Source organism: Perognathus longimembris, chromosome 9 (genome assembly GCF_023159225.1).
Source record: "Perognathus longimembris pacificus isolate PPM17 chromosome 9, ASM2315922v1, whole genome shotgun sequence".
NCBI lineage: Eukaryota > Metazoa > Chordata > Mammalia > Rodentia > Heteromyidae > Perognathus > Perognathus longimembris.
Window position 1 is genome coordinate 34,352,255 of NC_063169.1, and position 25,616 is coordinate 34,377,870.

General features: G+C 35.4%; 1 protein-coding gene across 7 annotated transcripts in view; it reads right to left on the reverse strand.

Annotated features, from left to right (window-relative positions):
- Positions 1–25,616, reverse strand: part of Rev3l (REV3 like, DNA directed polymerase zeta catalytic subunit) — a 146,041-nt gene that overhangs the window by 31,599 nt on the left and 88,826 nt on the right. For all 7 annotated transcript variants that reach the window (XR_007212086.1, XR_007212087.1, XM_048353922.1 and 4 more), the window contains 6 exons: positions 20,474–21,375; positions 17,584–17,666; positions 16,311–16,436; positions 10,781–10,973; positions 9,282–9,393; positions 4,875–4,990 (listed from right to left, as the gene is read on the reverse strand). Coding sequence is in view for 5 of the 7 variants with exons in the window: in XM_048353922.1 (XP_048209879.1) it covers positions 4,875–4,990; positions 9,282–9,393; positions 10,781–10,973; positions 16,311–16,436; positions 17,584–17,666; positions 20,474–21,375 (1,532 nt within the window). In the remaining 2 variants the exon portion in view is untranslated. The remainder of the gene's footprint in view (positions 1–4,874; positions 4,991–9,281; positions 9,394–10,780; positions 10,974–16,310; positions 16,437–17,583; positions 17,667–20,473; positions 21,376–25,616) is intronic.

Sequence of the window (25,616 nt, forward strand, 5' to 3'; positions counted from 1 at the left end):
AATATTTGATAAAAAATTCTTAGCTTTAAGAAATTTAGACCAGAGTTCCTCGTAACAAACATGGTGCTGAGTCTATTGTCTTTTTTTTTTTTTTTTGCCAGTCCTGGGCCTTGGACTCAGGGCCTGAACACTGTCCCTGGCTTCTTTTTGCTGAAGGCTAGCACTCTGCCACTTGAGTCACAGCGCCACTTCTGGCCATTTTCTGTATATGTGGTGCTGGGGAATCGAACCCAGGGCTTCAAGTATATGAGGCAAGTGCTCTTGCCACTAGGCCATATCCCCAAGCCCTGAGTCTATTGTCTTATATGTGAATTAAAATAGAAATTAAAATGTTTCTTCTGCATAACACTAGATATATATATAAGTGCTGTTCATTAGAGGTGCTGAAATAATAAAATGCCATTTTATATCTACTATATTCTAAAAACTTTTATCAAAATTATTTCTCTTAAAATATTAACAGAAAGTTTCATTTTATATTGTGGAAAATTCTACTCATAAATATATATTAGTTATCCTTCACTATATTGTAAAATTCTGTGTTGTAGAGTTTTCACTTTATCAAGGGTTTTTGCAGTATATAGGAATTTATATAATAACGATTTTAATTATTTTGCCTAATTTTTTTAAACAATTCAAACATATTAAAAGAATATCAAACTGACATAAAATAGAGTATGTATTTCATCAGTGGATGAATACTGGAATGTGCACAATGGAAATGCAGTATGCCACTACTGCTTGTGCAAATTTGCCAACGTGAGACTCTACTTGGCACACTATTGGCTGATGGAACGAAAGGCGACCAACCACAGCACTGTGTTCTGTATCCTGGATGCTGATTGGCTTAGTTACTATAGCACTGGTCTGTTTGCTCTTCTGCACTGTGCCCATACATTCAGCCATCTCTCCTTGTCTACTTCACATCATCATCTGACCTCTGTGCATAGTGTTGCTCTGCAGTGTTTTTTTGAAATTTTTGTAAAAGTTTGAATTTATTTCAAGCCCTGTGATGCCATCCAAACATTCTGCACCAAACATTCTAAGGCTTCTGACAGTGAATCCAAGTGCCAAACAGAGATGTTTACCATGAAAGAAAAGATGGAACTTCTTGACATGTTAAAAGAAGGCAAAAGCTACGTGGCTGTAGGCCACCATTATGAGATCAACAAATCTATTGTTCACTATATAACTTTGCTAAAGAAAGCTGAGAAGAGTAGTAGTTCTTTTAACAAGACTGCACAGTGGGTGGTCACTTCCCACAATAAGGTCATTGTGAGAGAGTAGTCTGCATTGGCCATGTGGATAAATGACTGCAGGCAGAAGAGTATCTCACTGGATACTAAAACCATCCAGATGAAGGCCAAGAAAGACGTTCATGATAGTGATGAGGATGAAGATGAGGATGATAAGGCAGAAGTAGGCTGTTAAGGGCATCTCCCACCAGACCAACCCTATCAGTGCCAGCAAGGACTGGTTTTACAAGTTTCAAAGACGTTTTGGATTCAAGAATGTTTCTCTGCATGGAGAGGCTGCCTCTGTAGATAAAGCCAGAGTTAAGGAGTACATGAAAGACATGTTCAAATTCATCATTGAGGAAAGGGGCTGTAAGCCTAAACAAGTTTTTAATATGGAAGAAACAAAGTCAGCAAGTGAAGAAGAGGATGAGGATCAAGATGAACTACAGGTTGGAGAAGAGGAGGAGGTAGGCCTAACACAATCATCTTGCAACCATGTTTGGAATGGCCAAAGAACGTTGGCGAGTAGCTGAAGAATTGGACTCCCAGATACTTCATTTGTTGCATTCAGTAAATATAATCGAGAGTAGCATGTCATTTCTAAAAACCACCTCAGAAGAAAAAGTAGCACCAGCAACTCCCCATAGCTATTTTCATCACTTGGACGAAGAGATCGGTTATGCCTATGCTTTTAGTGGAAATAGAAGTTACAGCCCAGTATGACGATGCTGCACCACCTGATGAAGTGCCTAATGAAGTGGTGTCTTTAGAAAAGTTGGAATGCTCTTCTTGGTTGTGCAGTACATTCATCTCATTCATCACCATCAGTACTAAATAGCTACATAAATCATGATCTTCACCATTCAAGTTATAGTATATTTCACTGGTGAGTACCCATATAGAATTTTACATGTTAAAATTACCATAGGTTTAAGAGTGTAGAACGTATGTAAAAGCATATGAAGTGTTTATAAGAATGTAGGAATTAATAAGAGAGTGGGAAGGGTATGTAGGAGAGTGGGGTTTATAAAACCTTAAAAAATATATAAATAGGGGCTGGGAATATGGTCTAGTGGCAGAGTGCTTGCCTCAGATAAATGAAGCCCTAGGTTTGATTCCTCAGCACCACATATATAGAAAATGCAAGAAGGGGCACTGTGGCTCAAGTGGTAGAGTGCTGGCTTTGAGCAAAAAGAAGCCAGGGACAGTGCTCAGGCCTTGAGTTCAAGCCCCAGGACTGGCAAAAAATAATTATATATGTAAATAATGAAATAAATATATTGCTGCTCCTTGGTGAATTTTCACTTGTTGGGAGTGAGGGGGTGCCCTCTGAAACATAACTCCTGCGATAGGTGAGGGATCACTGTATTCAACTATTTTAAAAGAGGATTACTTTTCCCTCAAAAACATTATTATTAATCCTATTCTATTTCTTTATGCTAAAGAGGCAGTTTAAAATTGCCTTTTGTTCCCCCAAAACATACATAATGTTTTTAGACAAAATATGTATGTTATTCTGCTCTCAGGCACTGTTTTACAAGTAAGTAAACTGAGGTGTGAATCGCTTATGTAACTTGCTGACATTACATAGCTAGACAGTGGCAAAGCCAGAATTTGAACTCAAGCAATACAATACTTTAATTCTTAATAAAAATAGTTTCAGCATTGATTCTGAAAGGATTTCGTTCATTTTTGTAGTAGTCGGGATGCTACCCAGGATCTAAGAATGCTAAGCAAGTGCTATATTACTGAATGACATCCCAGCCTACAATATGAACTTTAAATCACTCTTCCAACCTAAGTTACCTGCTACAACTAGTTAAAGTAACAATTGAATCTGAACACTAGTGCTGCCTTTTCTAAAAATTCCTAAATCTATCTAAAAGTTATTTTAAAAAGCTGAGATATTTCCTGCCACAAAAAAGACTGAAGCTACGAGATAAAAGCCAAAGTTAAAAAATGATTTCTGGGGGCTGGAGGCATGGCTCAGTTGACAGAACACTAGCTAGTGAGTGAGAGCATCAGGAACCAAGTTCAGACTTGGTCTCAGACCTAAAAAAAAAGAAAAAAAAAAAAGCTTTTACAAAGCTCAAAGTATTTATTTTCCCTTGGATCTTATAGTTTCAACATTTCCACTTAAATTTACAAACATTTAGAATATTTTATTAAAATTATAACTTCTCAAAGGTAGTCTAGGTTTTTTCAAATTTTCTTTTAACCTCCCCAAAGTATGTTACTTTGTTCTACTCAGAATCTTTCCATTTAAATTAACGAACATTTAAGACCTTTTATTAAAGTCATAACTTCTCTAGGGTGGCCTTCTGATTTTTTTTCCTTTTTTTTTTGCCAGTCCTGGGACTTGAACTCAGGGCCTGCGCACTGTCCCTTGCTTCTTTTTGCTAGCACTGCCAACTTGAGCCACAGCGCCACTTCTGGCCTTTTCTATATATGGGTACTGAGGAATCAAACCTAGGGCTTCATGTATATGAGGCAAGCGTTCTTGCCACTAGGCCATATTCCCAGCCCTTATTTTTTTTCAATTTTGTACTTTTTCTTTTAGCCTCCTTATATATGTTACTTTGCTTTATTCAGGCTTTCAGGAAATCCAGCAAAACAAACTTATTAAGAATTTTGTAGTATATAGTTAAAAATTTAAGTTTTGGGGTCAGGCATAGACGCATAAACTTGGATCAAGGTTTAAAGCCAGCTATGGGCAAAAATTCATAAGGCTCTATGAAAAATGAAACTAAGGCAAAAAGGCCTGGAGGCCAAGCACTTGCCTAACCATGTACAAGGCCCTGAGTGTAAATACCAGTACTGAGAAAAAAAGAAAACATTTTTAAGAAAGTGCTTTGTTATAAGTAATTTTGATATGCTGTTATTGCCTTTCAACCAGAATAAATTCTTTGGAAGTACTCTTCAAAATTCATGTAGTTATTTTTTTAGCCTAGTACTCAAAAATCAATAGTTTATAGTGTTCTTCTACCTTTCTTGTCCTTCCTTACTAACCAAATAGACAAAAAAATGGAGCCAGAGGAAAAGAATAAAATTATGGTTATGTGAAGTCAAATAAATATTATACAGCTTTGTAATGATTATGAGGACTATCTCATAAGATCAGAAAATACTTATGATGAAGCATAAAAAATGAAGTGTGTATGAAGTTATTTTTTAAAAGGCTTATACGTGCAAAATGATTGAATATGGAAATAACATACACAGCAGTGAGATGACTATTTTTCCTTTTCTCTTGGTTTTTTAAATTTCCTATAACGGGGGGCTGGGGATATGGCCTAGTGGCAAGAGTGCTTGCCCCGTATACATGAGGCCCTGGGTTCGATTCCCCAGCACCACATATATAGAAAACGGCCAGAAGGGGCGCTGTGGCTCAAGTGGCAGAGTGCTAGCCTTGAGCAAAAAGAAGCCAGGGACAGTGCTCAGGCCCTGAGTCCAAGCCTCAGGACTGGCCAAAAAAAAAAAAAAAAAAAATTTCCTATAATGGAGACATCTCTAGGACTTAACACAGTATTAAAGCTGTGTTAACAATTTGTCTTAATTGACTTTAACAATCTGTCTTAATTGACTTTATAAGTTGTGTTGTCATTGAACCACAAAAGTCTCCTGACTTTTACATACCTGGTACTCGAGAGATCATCTGACATAGGTCAACACTTAAGGCAGCAGCTCTTTGTAATAGATAGCCCCATGAATGCATTTGAATCTCATATCCTAGGAGAATATCAGGATCATATCTAAAGGAAAAACAAAATTAAATAAGGCTCATACAACATTTGAAAGCTTTAATTTGGAGCATTGTTTATTCATAAGAGATGCAAAACTGAAAATCTGTATTCCATATTGGTTCTAAGAGGATGATACAATGGCACCTACAGAATTTTTATACAAGTGGGAATAGGTATTCAGTTTCTTCTGTGAAATGAGCAGTTTTGCTAAGACTGTCTATTTGTTTGACAGTGCTTGAGAACATCCCCTCTTATGGGGGGTAGTGAAATATGAGGACACATATGGGTATGGTGATCCTTTAGGTCATTTGGTTGCCACTTCTCCAGTCTTTAAATATTTTTAATGCTGAGAAAAAATATTAAAACTTTCCTTCTCTCACTTAATTTTAGTGATTTGGTTCTCACAGAAAGTACTGTCTAAGTAATGACAGATCTGTCATTTTAACTTAAGAGGAAGGTGATTCTACTTAATGGTTAATTAAAGTATTAACTGAATAAGATGAAAGTAGGGAAGGTAAGCACCAAAATCTAGGAGAAAAATGTGATCATGTAGTTACAGAGTTGCACTAATAGAGTTGAACTGGCAAACTGAATTCAATGTGTGAGATATTTTATGGCTCCTCAGGATAATCTACATTTTGACTCTCATGAAGAAATGTTTGGTTATGTTGTAAAGGAAAATAAATAGAAACTTCAAGTGAAAAACTGTAGGGTAGAGGAGAACATAAGTTTGAGAGCTTATACATTTAATTTGCTTTGAGAGCAAAAACTACAGAAATGCAATCAAGAACCTCAAAATTACTGTGATTACTGTATTCTTTGGAATCATTCCTTTATACTGTGTTTTGAGAGAGGTCTCACTATGTAGTTAAGTCTAGGCTAGCATTGATCTCATGATGCTCCTTAGCTTCTCAGGCGTTGGAATAAGTGTGTACCCCCACACCTGGCTGATTATTGTATTCTTTGTAAAAACCAAATGACAAGAGTATAGTGTCTTACTGTAGTTCCAGTGACTTGGGAGTTAGAGGTTGGGAAGATCATTGAGGATAGGTCAGGCAAAGTTACTGAGACCTCATCAAAATCAAGCCAGGTATGGTAGTACACGCGTGTGACCACAGTTACATGGGTAGTAGTAGGTAGAAGGATTTAAAAAAATTACAAATCCTTATCTGAAAAATATCTAAAGCACAAAAACACTGGGAGTATGGCTCAAGTAGGAGAGTGCCTACCTAGGAAGCACAAGGTCCTGAGTTCAAACCACAGTACTCAAAAAAGGGGAGGGGCAGAATGAATCACAAACATTAAGTGATTTACAATGTTATTCTTTTTTTTTTTGGCCAGTCCTGGGCCTTGGACTCAGGGCCTGAGCACTGTCCCTGGCTTCCTTTTGCTCAAGGCTAGCACTCTGCCACTTGAGCCACAGCGCCACTTCTGGCCATTTTCTGTATATGTGGTGCTGGGGAATCGAACCCAGGGCCTCATGTATAGGAGGCAAGCTCTCTTGCCACTAGGCCACATCCCCAGCCCCTACAATGTTATTCTTAATTGAGGCTGTGTGGCTTATTCAAATATATCACTTAGCACCCATTTCTCAGCCCTTGTCTGGAGTATTAGATTTATATTAATTTACTGCTACAAACTACCTCTGGCATAAAAATGGATCATAAATCACTAAACTTGTATTTAAAACCAGTATGCCAATCTCTGATATACTTCTACAGATACTTTTTCTTTTGTCAATCCTGAGGGCCTATGCACTGTCCCCGAGCTGCTTTTGCTCAAGGCTACCACTCTACCACTTGAGCCATATCACTACTACTGGCTTTTTCTGTTTATGTGGTACTGAGGAATTGAACTCAGGGCTTCGTGCATGCTAGGCAAGCACTCTACTGCTAACCACATTACCAGCCCTATAGGTACTTCTTAGGGCAGTAAAAGATGGACTCCCTCTATTCCAGTACATTTTTTACCTTAAAACTGTATAAAAGCTAAATTTGAGAAATTTGGGGAAAAGTATCACATGGCTCTAAGGTTTGCCAGGCATGGAGATTTGATAGATTTTCACATACAAAAAAGAACAACCCAATTGACTGCTTAGTACTAAGGGTGATAACAATTGACTCTCATCAGAAGAGAAGATTTTGGAATATTTTTGAAGTTAAATTTTGTATTGTTATTACAAAAGTGATATACAGAAGGGTTACAGTTACGTAAGTCAGGTAAAGAGTACATTTCTTTTTGGGTGATATCACCCCTTTCCTCTCTCTCTCCCAGTTTTTCCTCCCCATCCCCACCCACAAGTTGTATAGTTTATCTTCAACCTAGTGTCCAGTGATTACCATAGGTGCATTTGGATTCCTGGAATTTTTAGCACACTACTTCTAAGTATTATTACATCATAAAGTTGCCAATGACTTTAAGCCATTTGTATTTAACTCTTTCAGATAGCTCTAATTTCTAAGTCTCTGACTCATAAAACATCCTGTTGTTTTAAGAATTATTCTTGTCAGCTCTTCATGCCATTGTAGTAACTGAGTTGATTAAATACAATTTTAAAAATAATGATTTAAAAATAATTTCACTTAAAGTTTATTTTGGGTTGGCAGAGTGGCTATTGTGGTAGAGTGCCTGCCTAGCAAGTATGAGCTCTGAGTTCAAACTCCAGTACAGCCAAAAAGAACAAAACATTTTTATAAACTCTTACTGCTTGTAAGTAACTGCAAAAGAGTTTTACTATGCTTCTTTTAATAGATTTCACAGACTGTGTTTTCTTATAAGAAATGCATAGTTGTTTAAAACAAATTTCTGATACAATGTGCATATTCATTTTTTAACTTAGATTTATCTTAGTCTTAATAGACTAACATGAGATTAGAGAGTAGTAGCAATGAGAAAAAAGGAAGGAATTTGAAAAATAATTCTGAAGTTAAAAAGATAAGATATAATAGATAACTGCAGGAAAAAACAAAAGGGAGGAATAATAACATATTTAAACTGCGGAGACTGGATAAAATGTAAAATTACACAAATATTTTTTAGATATGGAAACAAAAATTTAGAGATAAGTAACTTGCTCAAGACAAAAATAGAGTAAGGTGACATCAACATCTATGAGCTCAACAATACTTTTGTTGCTTAGATTACATAAGGAACATCATAGAAATAAAATAAAAATTGATATTTACACAGTTTTCTTCTCTAATAGTTTTACCTGATTTTCCTCAATGGGTATTGTGTGGACACTTAAGAAAGTTCCACTTGTAAATAATGGATGAAATACTTAATGTTGGTAGGGAATTTTGTTTGGGACTATACCCACCAATGAGAAAACAAACATACAAACTATAGGAACCTGTTGGCACAAAATGATTGGCCAAAGTTAAACAGTCCAGACACTATTTTTGCATAATAAAAGTGTGGGCACTCAAAGAATCTGACATACTGATGCAATCTCGGTAAGAAGATAAAAGATAGAACTGACAATGTCAAGATTCAAGTGGATTGGGCTGGGGTTATAGCCTAGTGGCAAGAGTGCCTGCCTCGGTATACCCGAGGCCCTAGGTTCGATTCCCCAGCACCACATATACAGAAAACGGCCAGAAGCGGCGCTGTGGCTCAAGTGGCAGAGTGCTAGCCTTGAGCGGGAAGAAGCCAGGGACAGTGCTTAGGCCCTGAGTCCAAGGCCCAGGACTGGCCAAAAAAAAAAAAAAAAAAAAAAAAAAGATTCAAGTGGATAGGCACCTTATCTAGTCATCAGTGCTATAAATAGTAAAAATGATTTCTTTTTTCCTTTCTAGAAGAAAATGCATTGCTCTTTATGGAAATGTACAGGAGACATTTTATTTTAAAATTAATAGTTTAAAATACCCTTTTCATAAACTTTGACAACATTTTATTATCAACCAAGATCAAATGGTCAACAAAACACTCAAAATAGTACTGAACAGCAGCTGGCTCCACGATAGAAGTTTATTTAATAAATTATACCATGTAACATTCATATAGTTTTCTATTATTTCAGAAACATTCAAAAATCATCCTAATATGCAACTAAGACATCAGAAGGTAAGCAAGTATGTTTCCTTCTTCACCTCTTGTCAATTTTGAAAATAGGAAATTGTTTATCATCTCTTATACACTGATGGTGGTCTGAGGTTGAGTATAAAATCTTTGCAGAGCTAATTCTCTACTTTCAAAGCTTACAGTAGATTTGCTTCCTCTTTCAAATATTTACCCATATTGTCTGCAACAACATCAAGACTGAAGAAACAAAGACTAGAAAAATTAGAAAAGATAATACCTCTTCATTATATTTGCAATTTCTTGAAAGAGTGCCTTCTCATCAGCAGTATATGTTACTTCTAGTCCCGTAATTCCAGATCTGATAAGCAATGGGGTCTGATATCTGATATCTAAGAAATAAATAAAATGGGTATTATTATTTATGTAAATACTATATAAAATATTAACACTTGCTTTAAGTGCACTACTAAAACATTTCAAATTAAGCATTCACCAAAGTAAAAATATAATAAACCCAACTTCCTGAAAAATTTCCTAACTATTCTAGTCTCTAATTTTCTAGTTTAGTTTAATAAAACAAAAATTCAAATTTCTCATTTTCAGTTATTCTCATAAACCTATATTCACAATATTCTGCAGATAACATATCACCTGCAAAGAAATTTTATTACTTTGGTTCTGAGTATGGCCTTCCTAATAAGGAGTACTTTGCTTAACAGAGAATATTTTAATGACTAGTATGATAGAAAATGTTTCAACAATTCCCTCTTTAAGAAATAAAAAAGATCCTGTTTGTAGTGCCTGCCTATTTCCATGACACTGTATGACAGATTCAAAGTGATATGTTAATTATTTATTTGGGGGTTGGGCGCAGTACTAGAGTTTCATTCAGAGGCTTCACTTGAGTCACGTCCCCAAATCTTTTTTCTAGGATTGGCCTCAAACATCAATTCTTCTATTTCATTTGTGGAGCAGCTATAAACCACCATACCCAGCCCAACATCGACTACCTTGAAAAATTCACAAAAACTCAGTAATTAACTCATGAATTGCTATGAGCCACCTCAAAGACACAAATTATTAAACTTCAATGGTTATATGGTTTTGTTCTATATTAACACTTTCTCAATAGATCAAATTCATTTCTATTATTACTATTTAAAATTGTAAAGTAACACTTGTATTTCATAAAATCCTTGTATATTACTTGAAGAATCTATGTACATTCAAAAGTATAAATATTTAGAAGATACAAATATCTTGAAAATTACTTATAAATCATTAACTTACAGTAGTAACCTTCTAGGGCAAATAGAAATTCTACACTTGTAGCAAAATACATCTATTGGTGGAAAATTATCTACCCGAGCTATAGGTCTATTGTCTATGTACACCCATCTAGAGGTACATAGTCATTTGGATTCTGGATGAACAAATTATAGGTATCCTAATAGAGCTTTATGTTATATTGCTTCTGATTGCCACCCCCCTTTCCTTATCTTGGTACTACTAATAAAAACCTAAGAGTTTTATGTGTTAGGCTAGTGTTCTAACATGAAGCCATAACCCTAGCCCACTTCTCATAGTTGACAATAATTCAAACAAAAATAATGAATATAGGACAAAGTTTCCAAAATTTCCATCCCCACTTCAGCAAACATTTTAGAAAGAAGTCACTGGCCTCCCTGGTTTAGATCTCCAACACAGAATTTCTTCTAGAATTTCCTGTTAAAAGACTAAAACAGGCATATATATCATTAATAAACATCACATTACCTTGACTAGAGACTGTTTTGTCTTTATCAATCACTATTACACCAGTGAGTTCTCTTTTTTCTGTATCTGGGAGTGGACTGTCTGATGAGATACAGTAGAACAAGGCACAGATTGGATCAAATTCAGGATCTGGTTCCAAATCTCTTCTAGTTCGAGCATGTAACTCCACACTGATTAGGGTAAGATTTTGTGTCTATATAAGGACATAAGAATTTTGTTTAAACATCTTTTTCAGAAATGCATTCTCAAAGAAATGTTTCACTAAGACTCTAAGGATGTATGTGTGCAAATTGCTGAAAATGGCTGTAAGACCCAATACTACACACATTTGTGAAACTAGGAAGTTTTACTTACAAGTTGCTATTAAACCAGTTCATGTTTTTATTTTATAAAATGAATTGTAATTCCTTAATGACAACACTTAGAAATATTTCTCTAAAATATACACAGTGCTGCTAAATTCTCTTAATTTTTGTTTAGAAAGAAAACAAGTGGTCCAAGTAGTTATGTCCATTTAAGCCAGTCTGTCACTCAGTTACTAAATTATAACTGTACTTATATATTAAACACAAAAGATTATTTTAAAAGTTTAATCTGTTACTATTTGATGAGTATAAAACTGCCCTTTGCATACACTAGAGAAAAATTTTAAACTATAGTTTTTCCTACAGAAAAAAGTTATGTACCAACTACATAACCATATTTTACCAATGTAAATATTCTATTTGTCATTTAATAAAAATAGTTTTTTACACTGTTAGTGAAAATTTAACTATATTCAGTTTTCTTTCTAAAATCAAAAGAAAGAGCTGAGAACAACATCATGCACTTGTAATTCTAGCTATTCAGAACCTGGAGTAGGAAGACTGTTTGAATCCAGGAGTTTAAGGTCAAATTTGAGCAACAAAACAATATTCTGTCTATAAATATAAACAATATATAAATAAATATCAAAGAATAAAATCATGGGGCTGGGAATATGGCCTAGTGGTAGAGTGCTTGCCTTGTATACATGAAGCCCTGGGTTCGGTTCCTCAGCACTACATATATAGAAAAAAGCCAGAAGCAGTGCTGTGGCTCAAGTAGTAGAGTGCTAGCTTTGAGCAAAAAGAAGCCAGGGACAATGCTCAAGCCCCAGGACTGGCAAACAAACAAACAAACAAACAAACAAATAAATCATGACAGCACTTAAAGACTCTTTTTTTTTTTTTTTTCTGGCCAGTCCTGGATCTTGGACTCAGGGCCTGAGCACTGTCCCTGGCTTCTTTTTGCTCAAGGCTAGCACTCTGCCACTTGAGCCACAGCGCCACTTCTGGCCATTTTCTGTATATGTGGTGCTGGGGAATCGAACCCAGGGCCTCATGTATATGGGGCAAGCACTCTTGCCACTAGGCCATATCCCCAGCCCACTTAAAGACTCTTGAGTAAGAAAACAAAATACAGCCTGGGTTTACCAGCATATGGTATATTTTACCACATATATAAGCACCAGTGGGCTCATCCCTGTACTCAGAAGGTTGAGATCTGACGATCACAGTTCAAAGCCAGCCCAGGCAGGAAAGTCTATGAGACTCTTATTTCCAGTTAACCACCAAAAAGCTAAAAGTGGAGCAGTGGCTCAACTGGTAGACAGACCCTTGAGTAAAAAAACTCAGTGATAGTGCTCAAGCCCTGAGTTCAAGCCCCAGGACTGGCACAAAACAAAAACAAAACCATAAAGGCTACTAGTATAATACTGGTAATTTTGTGATCATGTAAGTTTACCAAAAGATTTGCATTTTGTATTTATCCTGCATGTAAACTAATGAAGAAATGTAAATGTAAGGCTGTCACTAGTGATAGGTGTAGGATTTGGCAAATCTTTTTGAAGGATAACTTAGAAGTATCTATCCTAATTAAAAATAGGGATATCCTTTGATCTAGCAATTTTACTCCAGATAATTTATCTTATCAACTCTGAATGTAGTAAAAAAATAAAGATGGTTATCCAAGATTAAAATAGCAAGAGACTTGAAGAAAACCTAGATGGGGCCAGATGTTGGGACTCAAAGCTATACTCCTCAGGAGTAACTCAGGAGGTTGAGGTCTGAGAACTGAAGTTTGGAGCCAGCTGAGCCAAAAAAAGGTCCAAAAAACTTATTTCCAAATATCAGCAAAAAGCCACAAATGAAGGTATGGCTCAAGTGTTAGAGCATCAGTGTTGTATAAAAAAAGCCAAGCAAGAGTTCATGCAAGACACCAGTTCAAATACCAGTACTGGAATATGAAATATTTCCCTTCTATGGGTATAGTATTGTTTTTTTAATTATGTAAGAACCATTAGTCATAAGGGTTACATGTGATAGACTACACTGTAACCTTTAAATTTTCAAAAGAATGAGTCAGATCTAAATGTCTTAATATGGAAATATCACTGTAATTCATTGGTAAATGGAGAACTGTGAATATAGTGTTTGAGTGTGTTTGTATGTGTGTGTAATTGTAAGCAAATGCATCGAAAATTTCTTTGGAAGCACAAAATGTAAAACTACTTACTGCCCTTATGGAAGAAAACTGGTAGCCTGAAGCAAGAGGGAAGCTTACTTCTCATTGTAACTTTTGGTCTGATTTTTACCATATACATGTAATAATACTAGATATGCACATTAGTAAACTTGTTAAGTATTTTTACATTATTATTTTATATATAACATATATGTGATATAATATGTAATATAATAAATATATGTTTATATATAGTCCACATTCACAGTTTTCCATTTATCAATGTTTTATGGTGATATTTCCATATTAAGACCATTTAGATAGGAACTTTCACTTTATTCTTTCATTCAATCACTTAGTCTTTCAATCAATTCACTTAGTCTGCTGGTAGAGGGGCTTAAACTAGCTTTGTTTCTTAAGGCTGGCCCTACCACTTGAGCCATACCTCCACTTTCATCTTTTCATAGGAGTCTTGATTTGTCTGCCCAAGCTGGCTTTAAACTCTGATCCTCAGATCTCATGAGCATCCTGAATAGCTATGATTATAGGTATGAGTCACCAGTGCCTGGTCTAGAACTTTTAAATGTAATTCTTCAGGATTTTAACTTGATGATTAACATGTACTAACTTAATTTAGTAAAAGCCAAATTTTGAATGGAAAAATCCTCTCAGGCCCAAATAGAACAAAAGAAACAGTTTAATTTAAAAATGATAATGATGTGGGAAAGAGTATAGAGTAGACTGTGAAGACAACTTCAGGCCAAATAACAAATTTTGATACTAGAATTTTATGTTCAAGTTTTTCCTCTATTCCTTGCTATAAAAAAATATACTATTTTTAGGGGCATTATTTCAAGCAAACATGTAATGAGAAAGGTTCAGTAAGTGTTGCTAGGCAAAAGGAGAACAAGGATTACTCTTAAGCATTGAGTGCTGATAATGCAGAAGAGAGTTAAGTCCAAAGTAACAGAAACCGGTGATGGCAAGAGAGTTCCCTAGACAATGGGAGAGGATATTGTCATTTTGGGTTCACTTCCTCTTTTGACCACAAAGTGGCTATTAAGAATGTATAGGAAGACAGGGAAATGCAAGTAATTAACCAGATATTTTCAGTAATTTTAACTTCATAAGGGCCATGATCCTGAAATGAGGTTATGTAGAACAATGCCTATAACTAATAAAAAAATTACAAATGAATAAATCAGGGATCAATATACTATGTTCTAACTGAATTCTAACAAAATTGAATGTAACTTTCAAATGGTTCATATAGCAACTGCAAAATTGATATTTTTCAAAAGAAATATAATATAAACCAAAAGCAATCTACAATTTTCTAGTGCAAAATTTTTTAAAGTAAAAATAAATTAATCTTAAAACATTTAAAAAACTTAATCCAATGTAGGTTGAGAATTCCTTATCCAAAATGCTTCCATCCAGACATTTGGATTTTGGAATATTAACACATACATAATGAGATATCTCAAGGGTGGTACCTAAGTCAAACACAAAATTCACTTATGTGTGTGTGTGCACGTACATGTGCTGGGCTTGAATCCAGGGCCTGCCTGAGTTTTTTGCTCACTTGAATACTTGCGCTACAGTACCACTTCCAGCTTTTTTGCTGGTTAACTGGAGATAAGAATTGCATGGACTTTCTTGCCTGGACTGCAATCCTTGGATTTCATCCTGCTGAGTATTCAGGATTACAGGCATGAACCACCAGTAGAGCTAGCTGATTTATTATTCTTACACAACTCATACATTCAGCCTATAGATAATTTTATACAATATTTTGAGTGTATCTCTGCTGTGACTACAACTTGTCATGTGAGAGTAGACATGGAGTTTTTCACATGTGTCATCATGTCAGTACTCAAAAAGCTTTGGATCCTGGACTTTTTTTTTTTCTTTTTTCTTTTTTTTGCCAGTCCTGGGCCTTGGACTCAGGGCCTGAGCACTGTCCCTGGCTTCTTTTTGCTGAAGGCTAGCACTCTGCCACTTGAGCCACAGCGCCACTTCTGGCCATTTTCTTGCATATGTGGTGCTGGGGAATTGAACCCAGGGCCTCATGTATACGAGGCAAGCACTCTTTGCCACTAGGCCATATTCCCAGCCCTGGATCCTGGACTTTTGGATTAAGAATGCTTGACCTGCACATTTAAAAATACCATAATTTCAACAAGTAACTAATGTTCTTTAACTTATTGAATATCTAAAATCAATATGCATTTTACATTCACAGTGGAGCTCAGTGTGGATGCTAAATTTCTATGGCAAAATTTCACCTGTATTTAGTTTCATAGTTTACAGTGGAAATGGTTATATTATATACTTAAAATTGTTCAAAACATACTTTAAAAGATTCCTAATGTGTAAGCTGAGTATCAGTATTTAAATCCAAAATAATTACAATTAAATAAAATTTAAAATTTCATTCTTCAGCTGTCTATTCTGAATTTTAAGCTCTCAATTGTTAAACAGAATGAAAGCACAAACATAAATAATGAAATATACTATGATTTCCATCTTACTGCTAGTCAGTGTGCTTTCAGAGGCTTTCTAAACTACAGATAAACTTATAGTGACTCATTTACAAATTCTTTCAATTTGACATTATGACTTATATATTTTTTGGTAAGATAATGACCTAGTCTTTGGCATATAGATTACACTGTGAAAATAAAGTAGCTATCTAGATTATATGAATAAATTAATTTGTCCCCCTTTGCAGCAAGCTCTAGCCTTCTCAACCAACCAAAAAGAAAATATAAATAGAAGTCACATTAAAAGTGTGACAACTGATATGATAAGAGTAATATATACTTTATGTTGTAATTATAATGTTTACAAATACTTAGCATCTATAAACTAAACTTCAATTACTAGATTTGTGAAAACTATGAAACTACCACTGATCATGCTGTAAATTTTACTTGATAAAAATAAAGATGGAATTCACTAGATCCTTCTCTCATTATTTTCAAACGTGTTCTACAGAATAAACATAAACACAGCATATGTATTCTTACTGCTGCAAATTTACCTCATGTAAAGCTTTTGCCTCCTGTAAGTTTTGTATGCTGACTTTGAAACCGTAAGTATTGTTCAAAGATGGCCCATCAATCTGAGACACTTCTTTCTTGGGAGAATTTACTGCTGCAAATTGATTCTATTAAAAAGACACACAGCCAGAAAAAGATAAATGAGTAACAATTTTCTTTCATTTCCTATTGCCACTTAGACAATATATGTTATGTGTTTAAACATATCATATCTTTAAGTTCAAGAAAAAAATTTATTCTAGTAACTGGATATATGTATGCAAGTAACCAAATTATATGGTGATCTTTGTTTTTGCTAGTCCCAAACACAAAAAACAACTCTGGTTCAGAGCTGACATTTTTGCGATATGGACATTTATCTTGAGTACTTTTTTAAAAGACAAGCAGTATTTAATAGATTTGCAACTACATTGTCTAAATTTTATAAAAAATTTGAAAGTGAATTTGTATTTTACTCTAGTACTACATGTACCTGCAAGATGAATTAACAAAATACTCAAACATTCAGATGAAATGTCATTTATTTCTTTCCTTATTTCTGCTTTTAAACCTATTTACCATTCTCCTTTAAAAGTTGGTTTATTTTATAACTCACTGGCAGTAGTTGTTAGTAAATAACAAACAATTTTATAAAAGTTTAAAAAGTATAGGTATACATACTAAAAATTTTTATATAATATTGATGAGGTGTCACTATGATTTCCAATTCATATTTTTCCAAAAATATATCTAATTATATTTTGTTTTCCACATAACCATATATACTTCTAAGTGATATATTTTTAGTATCTAAATCAAGATGCTTACAACTTCTCAGTTTCAGTAGTATATCATGTTGCTTTCCTTAGTGAAGTAAACTGAAAAATTTAAATTTTACTTGAGAAAAATAAACCAAGGAAACGGATATGTTTTCGGTGGGATCAAAAAATCACTTACTTGAGCTCTGCTGTCATTGGACTGTTCTGATTTTGGCAGTAATCAGTTAATGTATTTGTATCCTCATAATCCACATTTTGGCTATCATATTCACTTTCTCTGTAATATTTCTGTTTACATATAAGAATCTTTTAGATCCAGGATTAAAAAAATACTTTAAAAAGGCAATTTGCTGTCTCAAAGATATGTAAATAATGATGAAAAATATAAGCAATGAAAAAAAATCTAACTGAGGCACAGGTTTTATCAATTACCTAACTGAACTCTAACAATAAGACTGGATCTTCCATTGACTGTAAATATGTCTAGTGTAATTACCTTCCTTTGAGTTGTTAAGAGTACTCTTTTAAGAGCATCAGTGTTACTTCCTTTCTTATTGCTCAACTTCTGTGTTTTCAGTTCTGCAAAAAGAAAGTTCATTTTTACTCATACATCAAAATAACCTGCTTCTGTTTCAAAGAAAACTTTTGTTTTTTTGAACAATTTTGAGTATTGCTCTAGAAATTCCCTAAGTATTTTATAATTTAGAAGTAAAACTAATTCTTCCACATAACTATGTGGTAGGCGCATTTCACTGCACCCAGTTTCTTACTCATTGATAGAATTATAAATATCCAGTCACAGGCAGAAAAAAAGTTTCCCATCCCTGATTGTATACCAATACCCCAAGTAGATACCTTAGCTATGAATAAGATTGAACCTGGTGCATGTATTTTCTATATATGCATGCCTATGATCAAGTTTAGATATTAGGCACAGTAAAAAGTAAAAATAGCTAGAAATAAACATACAGTAATATACTGTAATGTAAATTATGTGAATGAGGCCAGTTTCTTAACATAATCTTATTACACTTTTGCTCTCTCCTTTAAATAAAGTACTTTATGGTTTCTCTCTGGCATCTAAGAACAGCCAGCATGACAGTTCTTGTGCTTTGGGGCTGTTCTTAAGAAAATAGGATTATGTAAACAGAGTACTGCAATTCCACAGAAGTTGACATGATAACTGAGATGGCTACTAAGTGATGACCAAACGGACAAAGGGTTTATATCCTAAAATGTGGTATTTTATCATGCTACTCAGAACAAAAAAGAATTGAAAACTTACAAATTATTTCTATAACTTTCCATTCAATAATTTCTGGACTACAGTGTTCTGTGGCTACTTGGGATTGTTGAAAGCAAAACTGTGGAAAAGTGAATAACACTAAACAACAGGAGTAAGCCAAAGCTTCTTTGAACTGAAATCTGAAGAATAACAACGGAATAGATTAGGGATTTGTGCTGATTACTTTGTTGTAATGAGTGGGTAAGAAGGCTGATGTAGAAGTCTAGAGGAAAGGTGATAAGAGCTTGGCCTAGGAACAGAATGAAATACATCAATTTGGAATATTTAGAAAATAAATGACAGGACTAGATAATGAACAGGAAACCATAGTTATTGAAGGACTCAAGTAGGCGTTAGGAAGAAAAGTGAAGGACGACTAGATGGGTTTCTATGTGGGGACACATGTGAACATGTGTGTTCTGGGAAGGCAGTAGTAAATGTGTGCTGTGAGATTGTGAATAAGTGTTAAAATACTAATCTTGTGGCCACTTTGATTAATCAGGTAGAAATGATAAACAGGCAGCATAATATAGTGTTCTGGAAACAGAGTTCTGAACTAGAAACATAAATTTGTGTTACCTGTATTCATCTTAGGGAAAAAATATAAAGAAGGCTTAAGCCTTAATAAACTCTAACATTCAGGTAATAATTGCGAAGAGGGAGATGTTTCAGGGAAAGAAACTGAAATATAAGATAAACAAAGATGAGAAGTAGGTCCTTTAAGGAAAATGTGGTCACAGGACAAAGGTTTCTTAGAAGGCATATGGTTAGAAGAAATCTACTAGCTTTAGTAGTTGTAACAGTGAAATGATTGGGATGAAACTCAATTTAGAGTGGACTAGAAAAAAAGAGTAGCTGGGTGCTGGTGGCTCATGCCTGTAATCCTAACTACTCAGGAAGTGAGATCTGAATATCGTAGTTCAAGTTCAAACCCAGCCTGGGCAGGAAAGTCCATGCAGAAAACTAGAGTGGTGCTGTGGCTCAAAGTGGTAGAGTGCTAGTCTTGTGCTGAAGAGCTCAAAGACACTGCCCAGGTCCAGAGGAGGAAAGGAAGGAGGGAGGGAGGGAGGGAGGGAGGGAGGGAGGGAGGGAGGGAGGGAGGGAGGGAGGGAGAGATAAATACAACATTAAACTAGAGAAATGGGTGTTTTTTTAAAAAATTGGCTTTAAAGTGGAGGAGAAAGTAGACATAAGCTGGCTGGAGACAAAAAATTATAGGAAACGTTTGTTTTTTGCTTCTATTTCATTCATTTGTTCATTTATTTATTTACAGCAGTACTACTAGGGTTTGAACTCAGAGCCTCACACTTGCTAGATAGCTGCTCTATCATTGAGCCATATTTCAAGCCCTTTTGGCTTTAGTTATTTTCAGATAGGGTCTCCAGCTTTTTGCTTTGACTAGTTTCAGACTATAATCCTTTCACTTTTGCCTCCTGGATAGCTGGGATTACCAATATAACTCACTACCCTTAGTTTGTTGAGATGGGGTCTTGGAAACTTTTTGCCCTAGCTGGCCTCAGTGAACCTCTCATCTCTACCTTCTGAGTAGCTGTGATTACAATTGTGTACCACCACAAAGAGGGGTTAAGAGTAAAGCTCTTGTGATATCTTACACCCTCATTTTGTAAGCTATCACAAGAAATGTACTCACTGCCTTATTATGTAACTGTACCCCTTTTGCACAACACCTTGTCAACAAAATTTAATTAATTTAAAAAAAAGAGTAAAGCTCAATGGACTAGTATTTGCCTAGCATGTGTGAGGCACTGGGTTTGATTCCCTAGAACCATGAAAGTAAATAAATGGATAAACAGGTAAGTAAATGAATGGTGAGAGACATGTGGCTATGTGTGAAAAAGCCAATGGGGAAAATCAAACTGAAAAGACAGTATGGGTTTCTGAAGGGTGTTTCACCTAAAAGGTAGTAGGATAGGATGGAAACAGATTTTACAGCAGAAGGATTAAAATGTTCCCACGTGTTAATTTTCTAAAACATAACAACTATCTCTTATTAGCTTAAACTTCATTTTAAAAGTTAAGATTTTTGCTATAGTCTGATCTCTTTACACTGTAAGGGTCTTTACATTACTTATTCACTTACCTGTTGATAAAGGGCTAAGGTCAGTTGCTTCAGGAAGCCTTTCCATAAGTTTTCTCTGTATAATTGGTGTACTATGAAGGCAAAATGATTCATACTTCTCAGTTCTTGCCACAGCATTTACTGGAGAGATCACTAGTGGGTGCTGAGGCTCACTGCAGGGGCTTTTTTGTATACCATTTTTTATTGGCTTTATGAAGTTCTCAACAGCCAGAGAACACAATTCCTCTATGGGTGATGAAGGACTATCATCGCCACTTAATGTTTTGAAATTTGAGGATGCTGCTTGTTGCCAAGGGGCAATTACTGGAGAATCAGGGGAGCTATCACTAACATAATAGTTACTGTCATCTTCTTTCTCAGGATTATCTGCAGGAACAATAGGTAACAACATCTGACTTGTACTTAAAGTTTGACTGCATCCTGTGGTTGGTGCTACTAAAGCAATCTGAGAATTAGCAACAAGCTCCTTGGTATGTGACACAGTGGGACGTATATGTGGACTTGCATCCATTTGTGGAGGCATTACCGGTTTCTCATCTGGATTAACTAAAGAACTGAACTGCTCAGAAGATTTTACAATTGGCTCAGTCTTAGGGAACTTTTTACAATGTTCATAGTCTTCTTTGGCTTGAAGCCATGCTTGGACCAGTTGTCGACTTGGGGCACATTTGCAAGGCATAATCACAATTTTTTTATCTTCAACCCTTTTATGGCTATTACTTGACCCTTTATTGAAAACTGCTTGGCCATTACGAAGGGGTGACCCTGGTCTGGGATTCTGAGTCATTGCTGAGAAGGCTGTTTTCCACAAACGAAGTCCTTCCAAGGAAAAGTCCCCTTCAAACTCTGCCAGATCATTTGGAAGTCGAGTTTCTACCATGAGGAGCCGTCCACCAATCTCCCTATAAATAAATTTTAGAACAAATATTTCTTCTCAAAGAGCATTACAAAAATATTTCATCCCTTATCTAAACAAATTTTAGAGTCGCTTTTGGAGTTTTAAATGTGCTCATCTCTCTTCTCATCTACCCCATTTTAGGTAGGAACACTCTATCAATGTGCTTTTCCTCACAGGTATATGACTGCCAAATTAATTTTTGTTGGAAGGCATCAATGCAATAGGAAAAGGCATTCCTTGTTTTAGTGCCCCATGAAACATTTTCCTGCAACACAAATGCATCAACTTACTAAGTTCCATTAATCTTTAGGTAAGACTCCACTGTTATCCTACATGGGTAAAAACAATGGGGCAATTTATCATTCAGAGCTTATATCCTTGAATTTCATCTATATAATCTTCCTATATTCTCTACTATCTACAGCAGTTTAGTAAAGCTAGTCAATTCAAACACATCTTCAGATTCCCCAAATTCTCCCAATCATAAAAACTTCACATGCTTATTGGAGACACTGGCAGAGTATGTGCTCAGCATGGACAAGATCTTTGGCTTCATCTCCAGCACTAAAAAACTAAAAAAAGGGAAGAGTACAGTAGCTCCTGCCTGTAATACCAGCTACTCAGGAGGTGAAGATTGGGAAGATTGTGGTGTAAGCTCAGCCCAGACAAAGAGTTAGCGAGACACCACTTTAACCAATAAGCTGAGGATGTTGTATGCACTTGTCATCCCAGCCACAAATGAGGACTGTGATCTAGGCAAAAGCATGAGATACTATCTGAAAAATAACTGTTAAGTAAAAAGAGATTCAGTGTGGCTGAAACAATAGATTTTTATGCCTTGTAAGTATGAGGCCCTAAACTCTAGTATCATCAAAAACACAACAGAAAGCATGATAAGTACGGGGCAGACACATAAGAACTTAGGAGGGCAGGCATGGTAGCATTCGGGAGGAAGGACGACGATGATTTCAAGGCCAATCTGGGCTTCATAGTTCTAGGTAGGGCTATATGATGAGACAGACCCTTTCTCAAAATACCACAGTGGGGGTGGGCGTGTAGAAAGAACTTAAAGGAGTTGGCAGAGCAAAATGTACAGCTTAAATACTACGAGTCTATGTATAAACATATGTGTATGTGGAGGACTGGTCATTTACAGATACTGTTCTTGCTTGGCATTTATGGTCATCGATAGTATTCTTATTGCTTAAGCCAATCCTGGTTTTTTAAATTAATTTTTAAATTATTATTATTATTTAACTGGAGTCTCTGCCAGATTTTTCTACTTAGGTTGCCACTGAATTGTGATCTTTAAATCTCAGCAATCTGAATAAACAAGATTATAAGTGCCCACTCTGGTTAAGTTTCTAATTGTTATGAATACTATGTAAAACTTTTAGCTTTCTATAAACCCATTGAGACCACTTACTTATGTTGCTACTTTTTTCCCTCATAATAATTTTTTATGGATATATATGAAGATCTAGGCTTTTTCAATCACTTTTCTTAAAATACAATCTCTCCAAAGTAGTGGTCTCTAGATAAAACTGAACTGGATTAATGTTTTGTGATTTGGAACCAAAGATGGAGCAGCAGGGGTTACACCAGTTCTCATACCCTTTATATGAAAAGACTTGGCTTCTATTACTCAAGTTTGCAACTAGCATCTAGTACTTTTCTTGAACCCACTACCTATGCTATGTGAAAATTAGAAACAGAATTATTGCTGCTGAAGGAAGCCAGTACACATACCATGTAACTATACCCAAATCTAGCATGGATGAAACAGAAGTCATAATAAAGTTCTGAAGAATATTTATTTGTGAGGTTATGGTGAATTAATCTTTTTGTTTTTAGGTTATCAGCAAAATAGCAATTTCACAATATATATAGTTTTAATTTTTTTTGAAAGTCTATATGTAGGCCTCTAGAGAAAATTTCTCAAATATACTAGTTATGCAATTTATCCTTATTGGCAAAACAGAAAATAACCTTTCTGTCCAATTAACATATACATGAGACTACTAAGTAGTAATTAAAATAATGCTTTAAGAAACAATGCAAGCTAAGTACATGTTCTAACAACTGGGCCATCCTCACTGACCCTAACCAACTTAAAAAATAAAAAAGATATATACGTGTAGCTGGGTGCCAGGGGCTCATGCCTGTAATGCTAGCTACTCAAAACCTGCTGGGCAAGAAAATCTGAGAGACTCATATCCACTACGCTACCCAAAAAGCCAGAAATAGAGCTATGGCTCAAGTGGTAGAGCCCTAGCCTTGAGCAAAAAGAAGCTTAGGAACATCATCCAAGCCTTAAGTTCAAGCCCCAGAACTGGCACAAAAATAAACAAAAAAATCAACCAGATACATATTTGCTATGCAGGCCAGGCAGCCCTGGAATTCACTATGATTCCCAAGCTAGTCTCAAACTCACAATCCTCCTGCCTCAACCTTCCAAGTGCTGGGATTACAGATATGCTCCACTTAGTGTGGCACAACTCATAAATTTTGCAAATGTTTATAAAACAATGTTTAGTGAAATAATCTATAATAGTGGACTATAATAATAAAACATACTACACATTTTTAAAAATAGCATATCAAAATATTATGGTGGCTATCACTAGATATAAAAACTTCTGATTTTTGTTTCTTTTTTAATTCCTATACTTTCCATATTGAATATAGATTTGTATTAAAACATTCTTTTAAAAATGGTTATCCATCTATTTTAAAGGTAGACAAATATTATAGCTTGATAACAACTACTAGCACATAAAATTAATGACTATATGATAGGTAATTTAGTATCTAAAAATTAAAACAATGTCCTACCGCTATGCTACATCTCCAGCTCAAATTTGTTAACTAGAATCATACAGGAATTATTGCTATTTACTAGGTAAAGGCTAGTATTCATCTGTCTTAATTTTTTTCAAGAATTCTTTATAGAGAATTTTTAGATTCATGAAAAAATGGATGCATGTATGGAAATTCTCCTTACTTCCCTTGTACTACATAGCCTCTCACATTAACACCATTCCCCACCACAGTGGTACATGGTTACTACTGATAAGTCTAAACTGTCACATTGTATCATTCAAACCGTTTTTACATGCGCTAAGAATGAATTGATTCCTTATTTTGGTGTGCATGTTTTAAACTAGTGTCAACAACAATAGTGCTGCTAAAGGTCAGTGCATAAACAAAATATGGCCTCTGCTTTAGTTGGGTCCTCATTACTCCTTCCATAATTTAATCTAAGCAGGGGCCCACAATTTTTTGTTTCTGACTAGATGGCGGAAATAAACTACCTGTCTCTACAAAATGGTCAAGTAAATGGGATCACAGCAGCTAGGGCATGGACAAAACTATCATTTAAACCTCTTGGACTAAATCATATTCTCCAAATTAGTTCTTACTAGATATTGAACTTGAAGTTGGTATGATAACTATTCCAGTACTTATAGACTAGTACTGTGATTCCCACCTGGCTATTTGCTCTATGTGTTCATTATTTTCCTGAATGATAAGGAACATCAAAGCCTACTGGAACCTCTAATAATTGTAAATACTAAACAATACTAAAAATAAGACTGAAGATATTGAAACCACATGAAAAGAAAGTGGTCTGTAATCGAAACAATTTTTTTTTTTGGCCAGTCCTGGGCTTGGACTCAGGGCCTGAGCACTGTCCCTGGCTTCTTTTTGCTCAAGACTAGCACTCTGCCACTTGAGCCACAGCGTCACTTCTGGCCGTTTTCTATATATGTGGTGCTAGGGAATCAAACCCACGGTTTCGGTATACGAGGCAAGCACTGTTGCCACTAGGCCATATTCCCAGCCCTTGAAACAATAATTTAAAAAACCTCCATTTGTAACTGTATGCTCTTTACTATGGGTTAGATCTTGAGTATGCTCCAAAGCCCCATGTATTAAGAGGTTCAGTGCCTAGCTTGACAATACTGGGAAGTGGTGGAAAACCTACGTGGTGCCTACCAGAAGGTCTTTAGGTCACTGGGGTGTGCCCCTGAATAGACTGTAGATCCTTGGTGTCATGCCCTCCCTGCCATGATGTGCTGGCTTGTCAAAAGCTTAAAGAAACAAGGTCAACAGATCATGGACTGGAAGCTCTAAAACAGTGAGCCCTTTTCTCTTTATATAAGTTGCTTATTTCAAATAAATGTTATAATCACAGATGGCTAGCATTATCATTTTAAACCCTTTAAAAATAAAGTTTTTAAA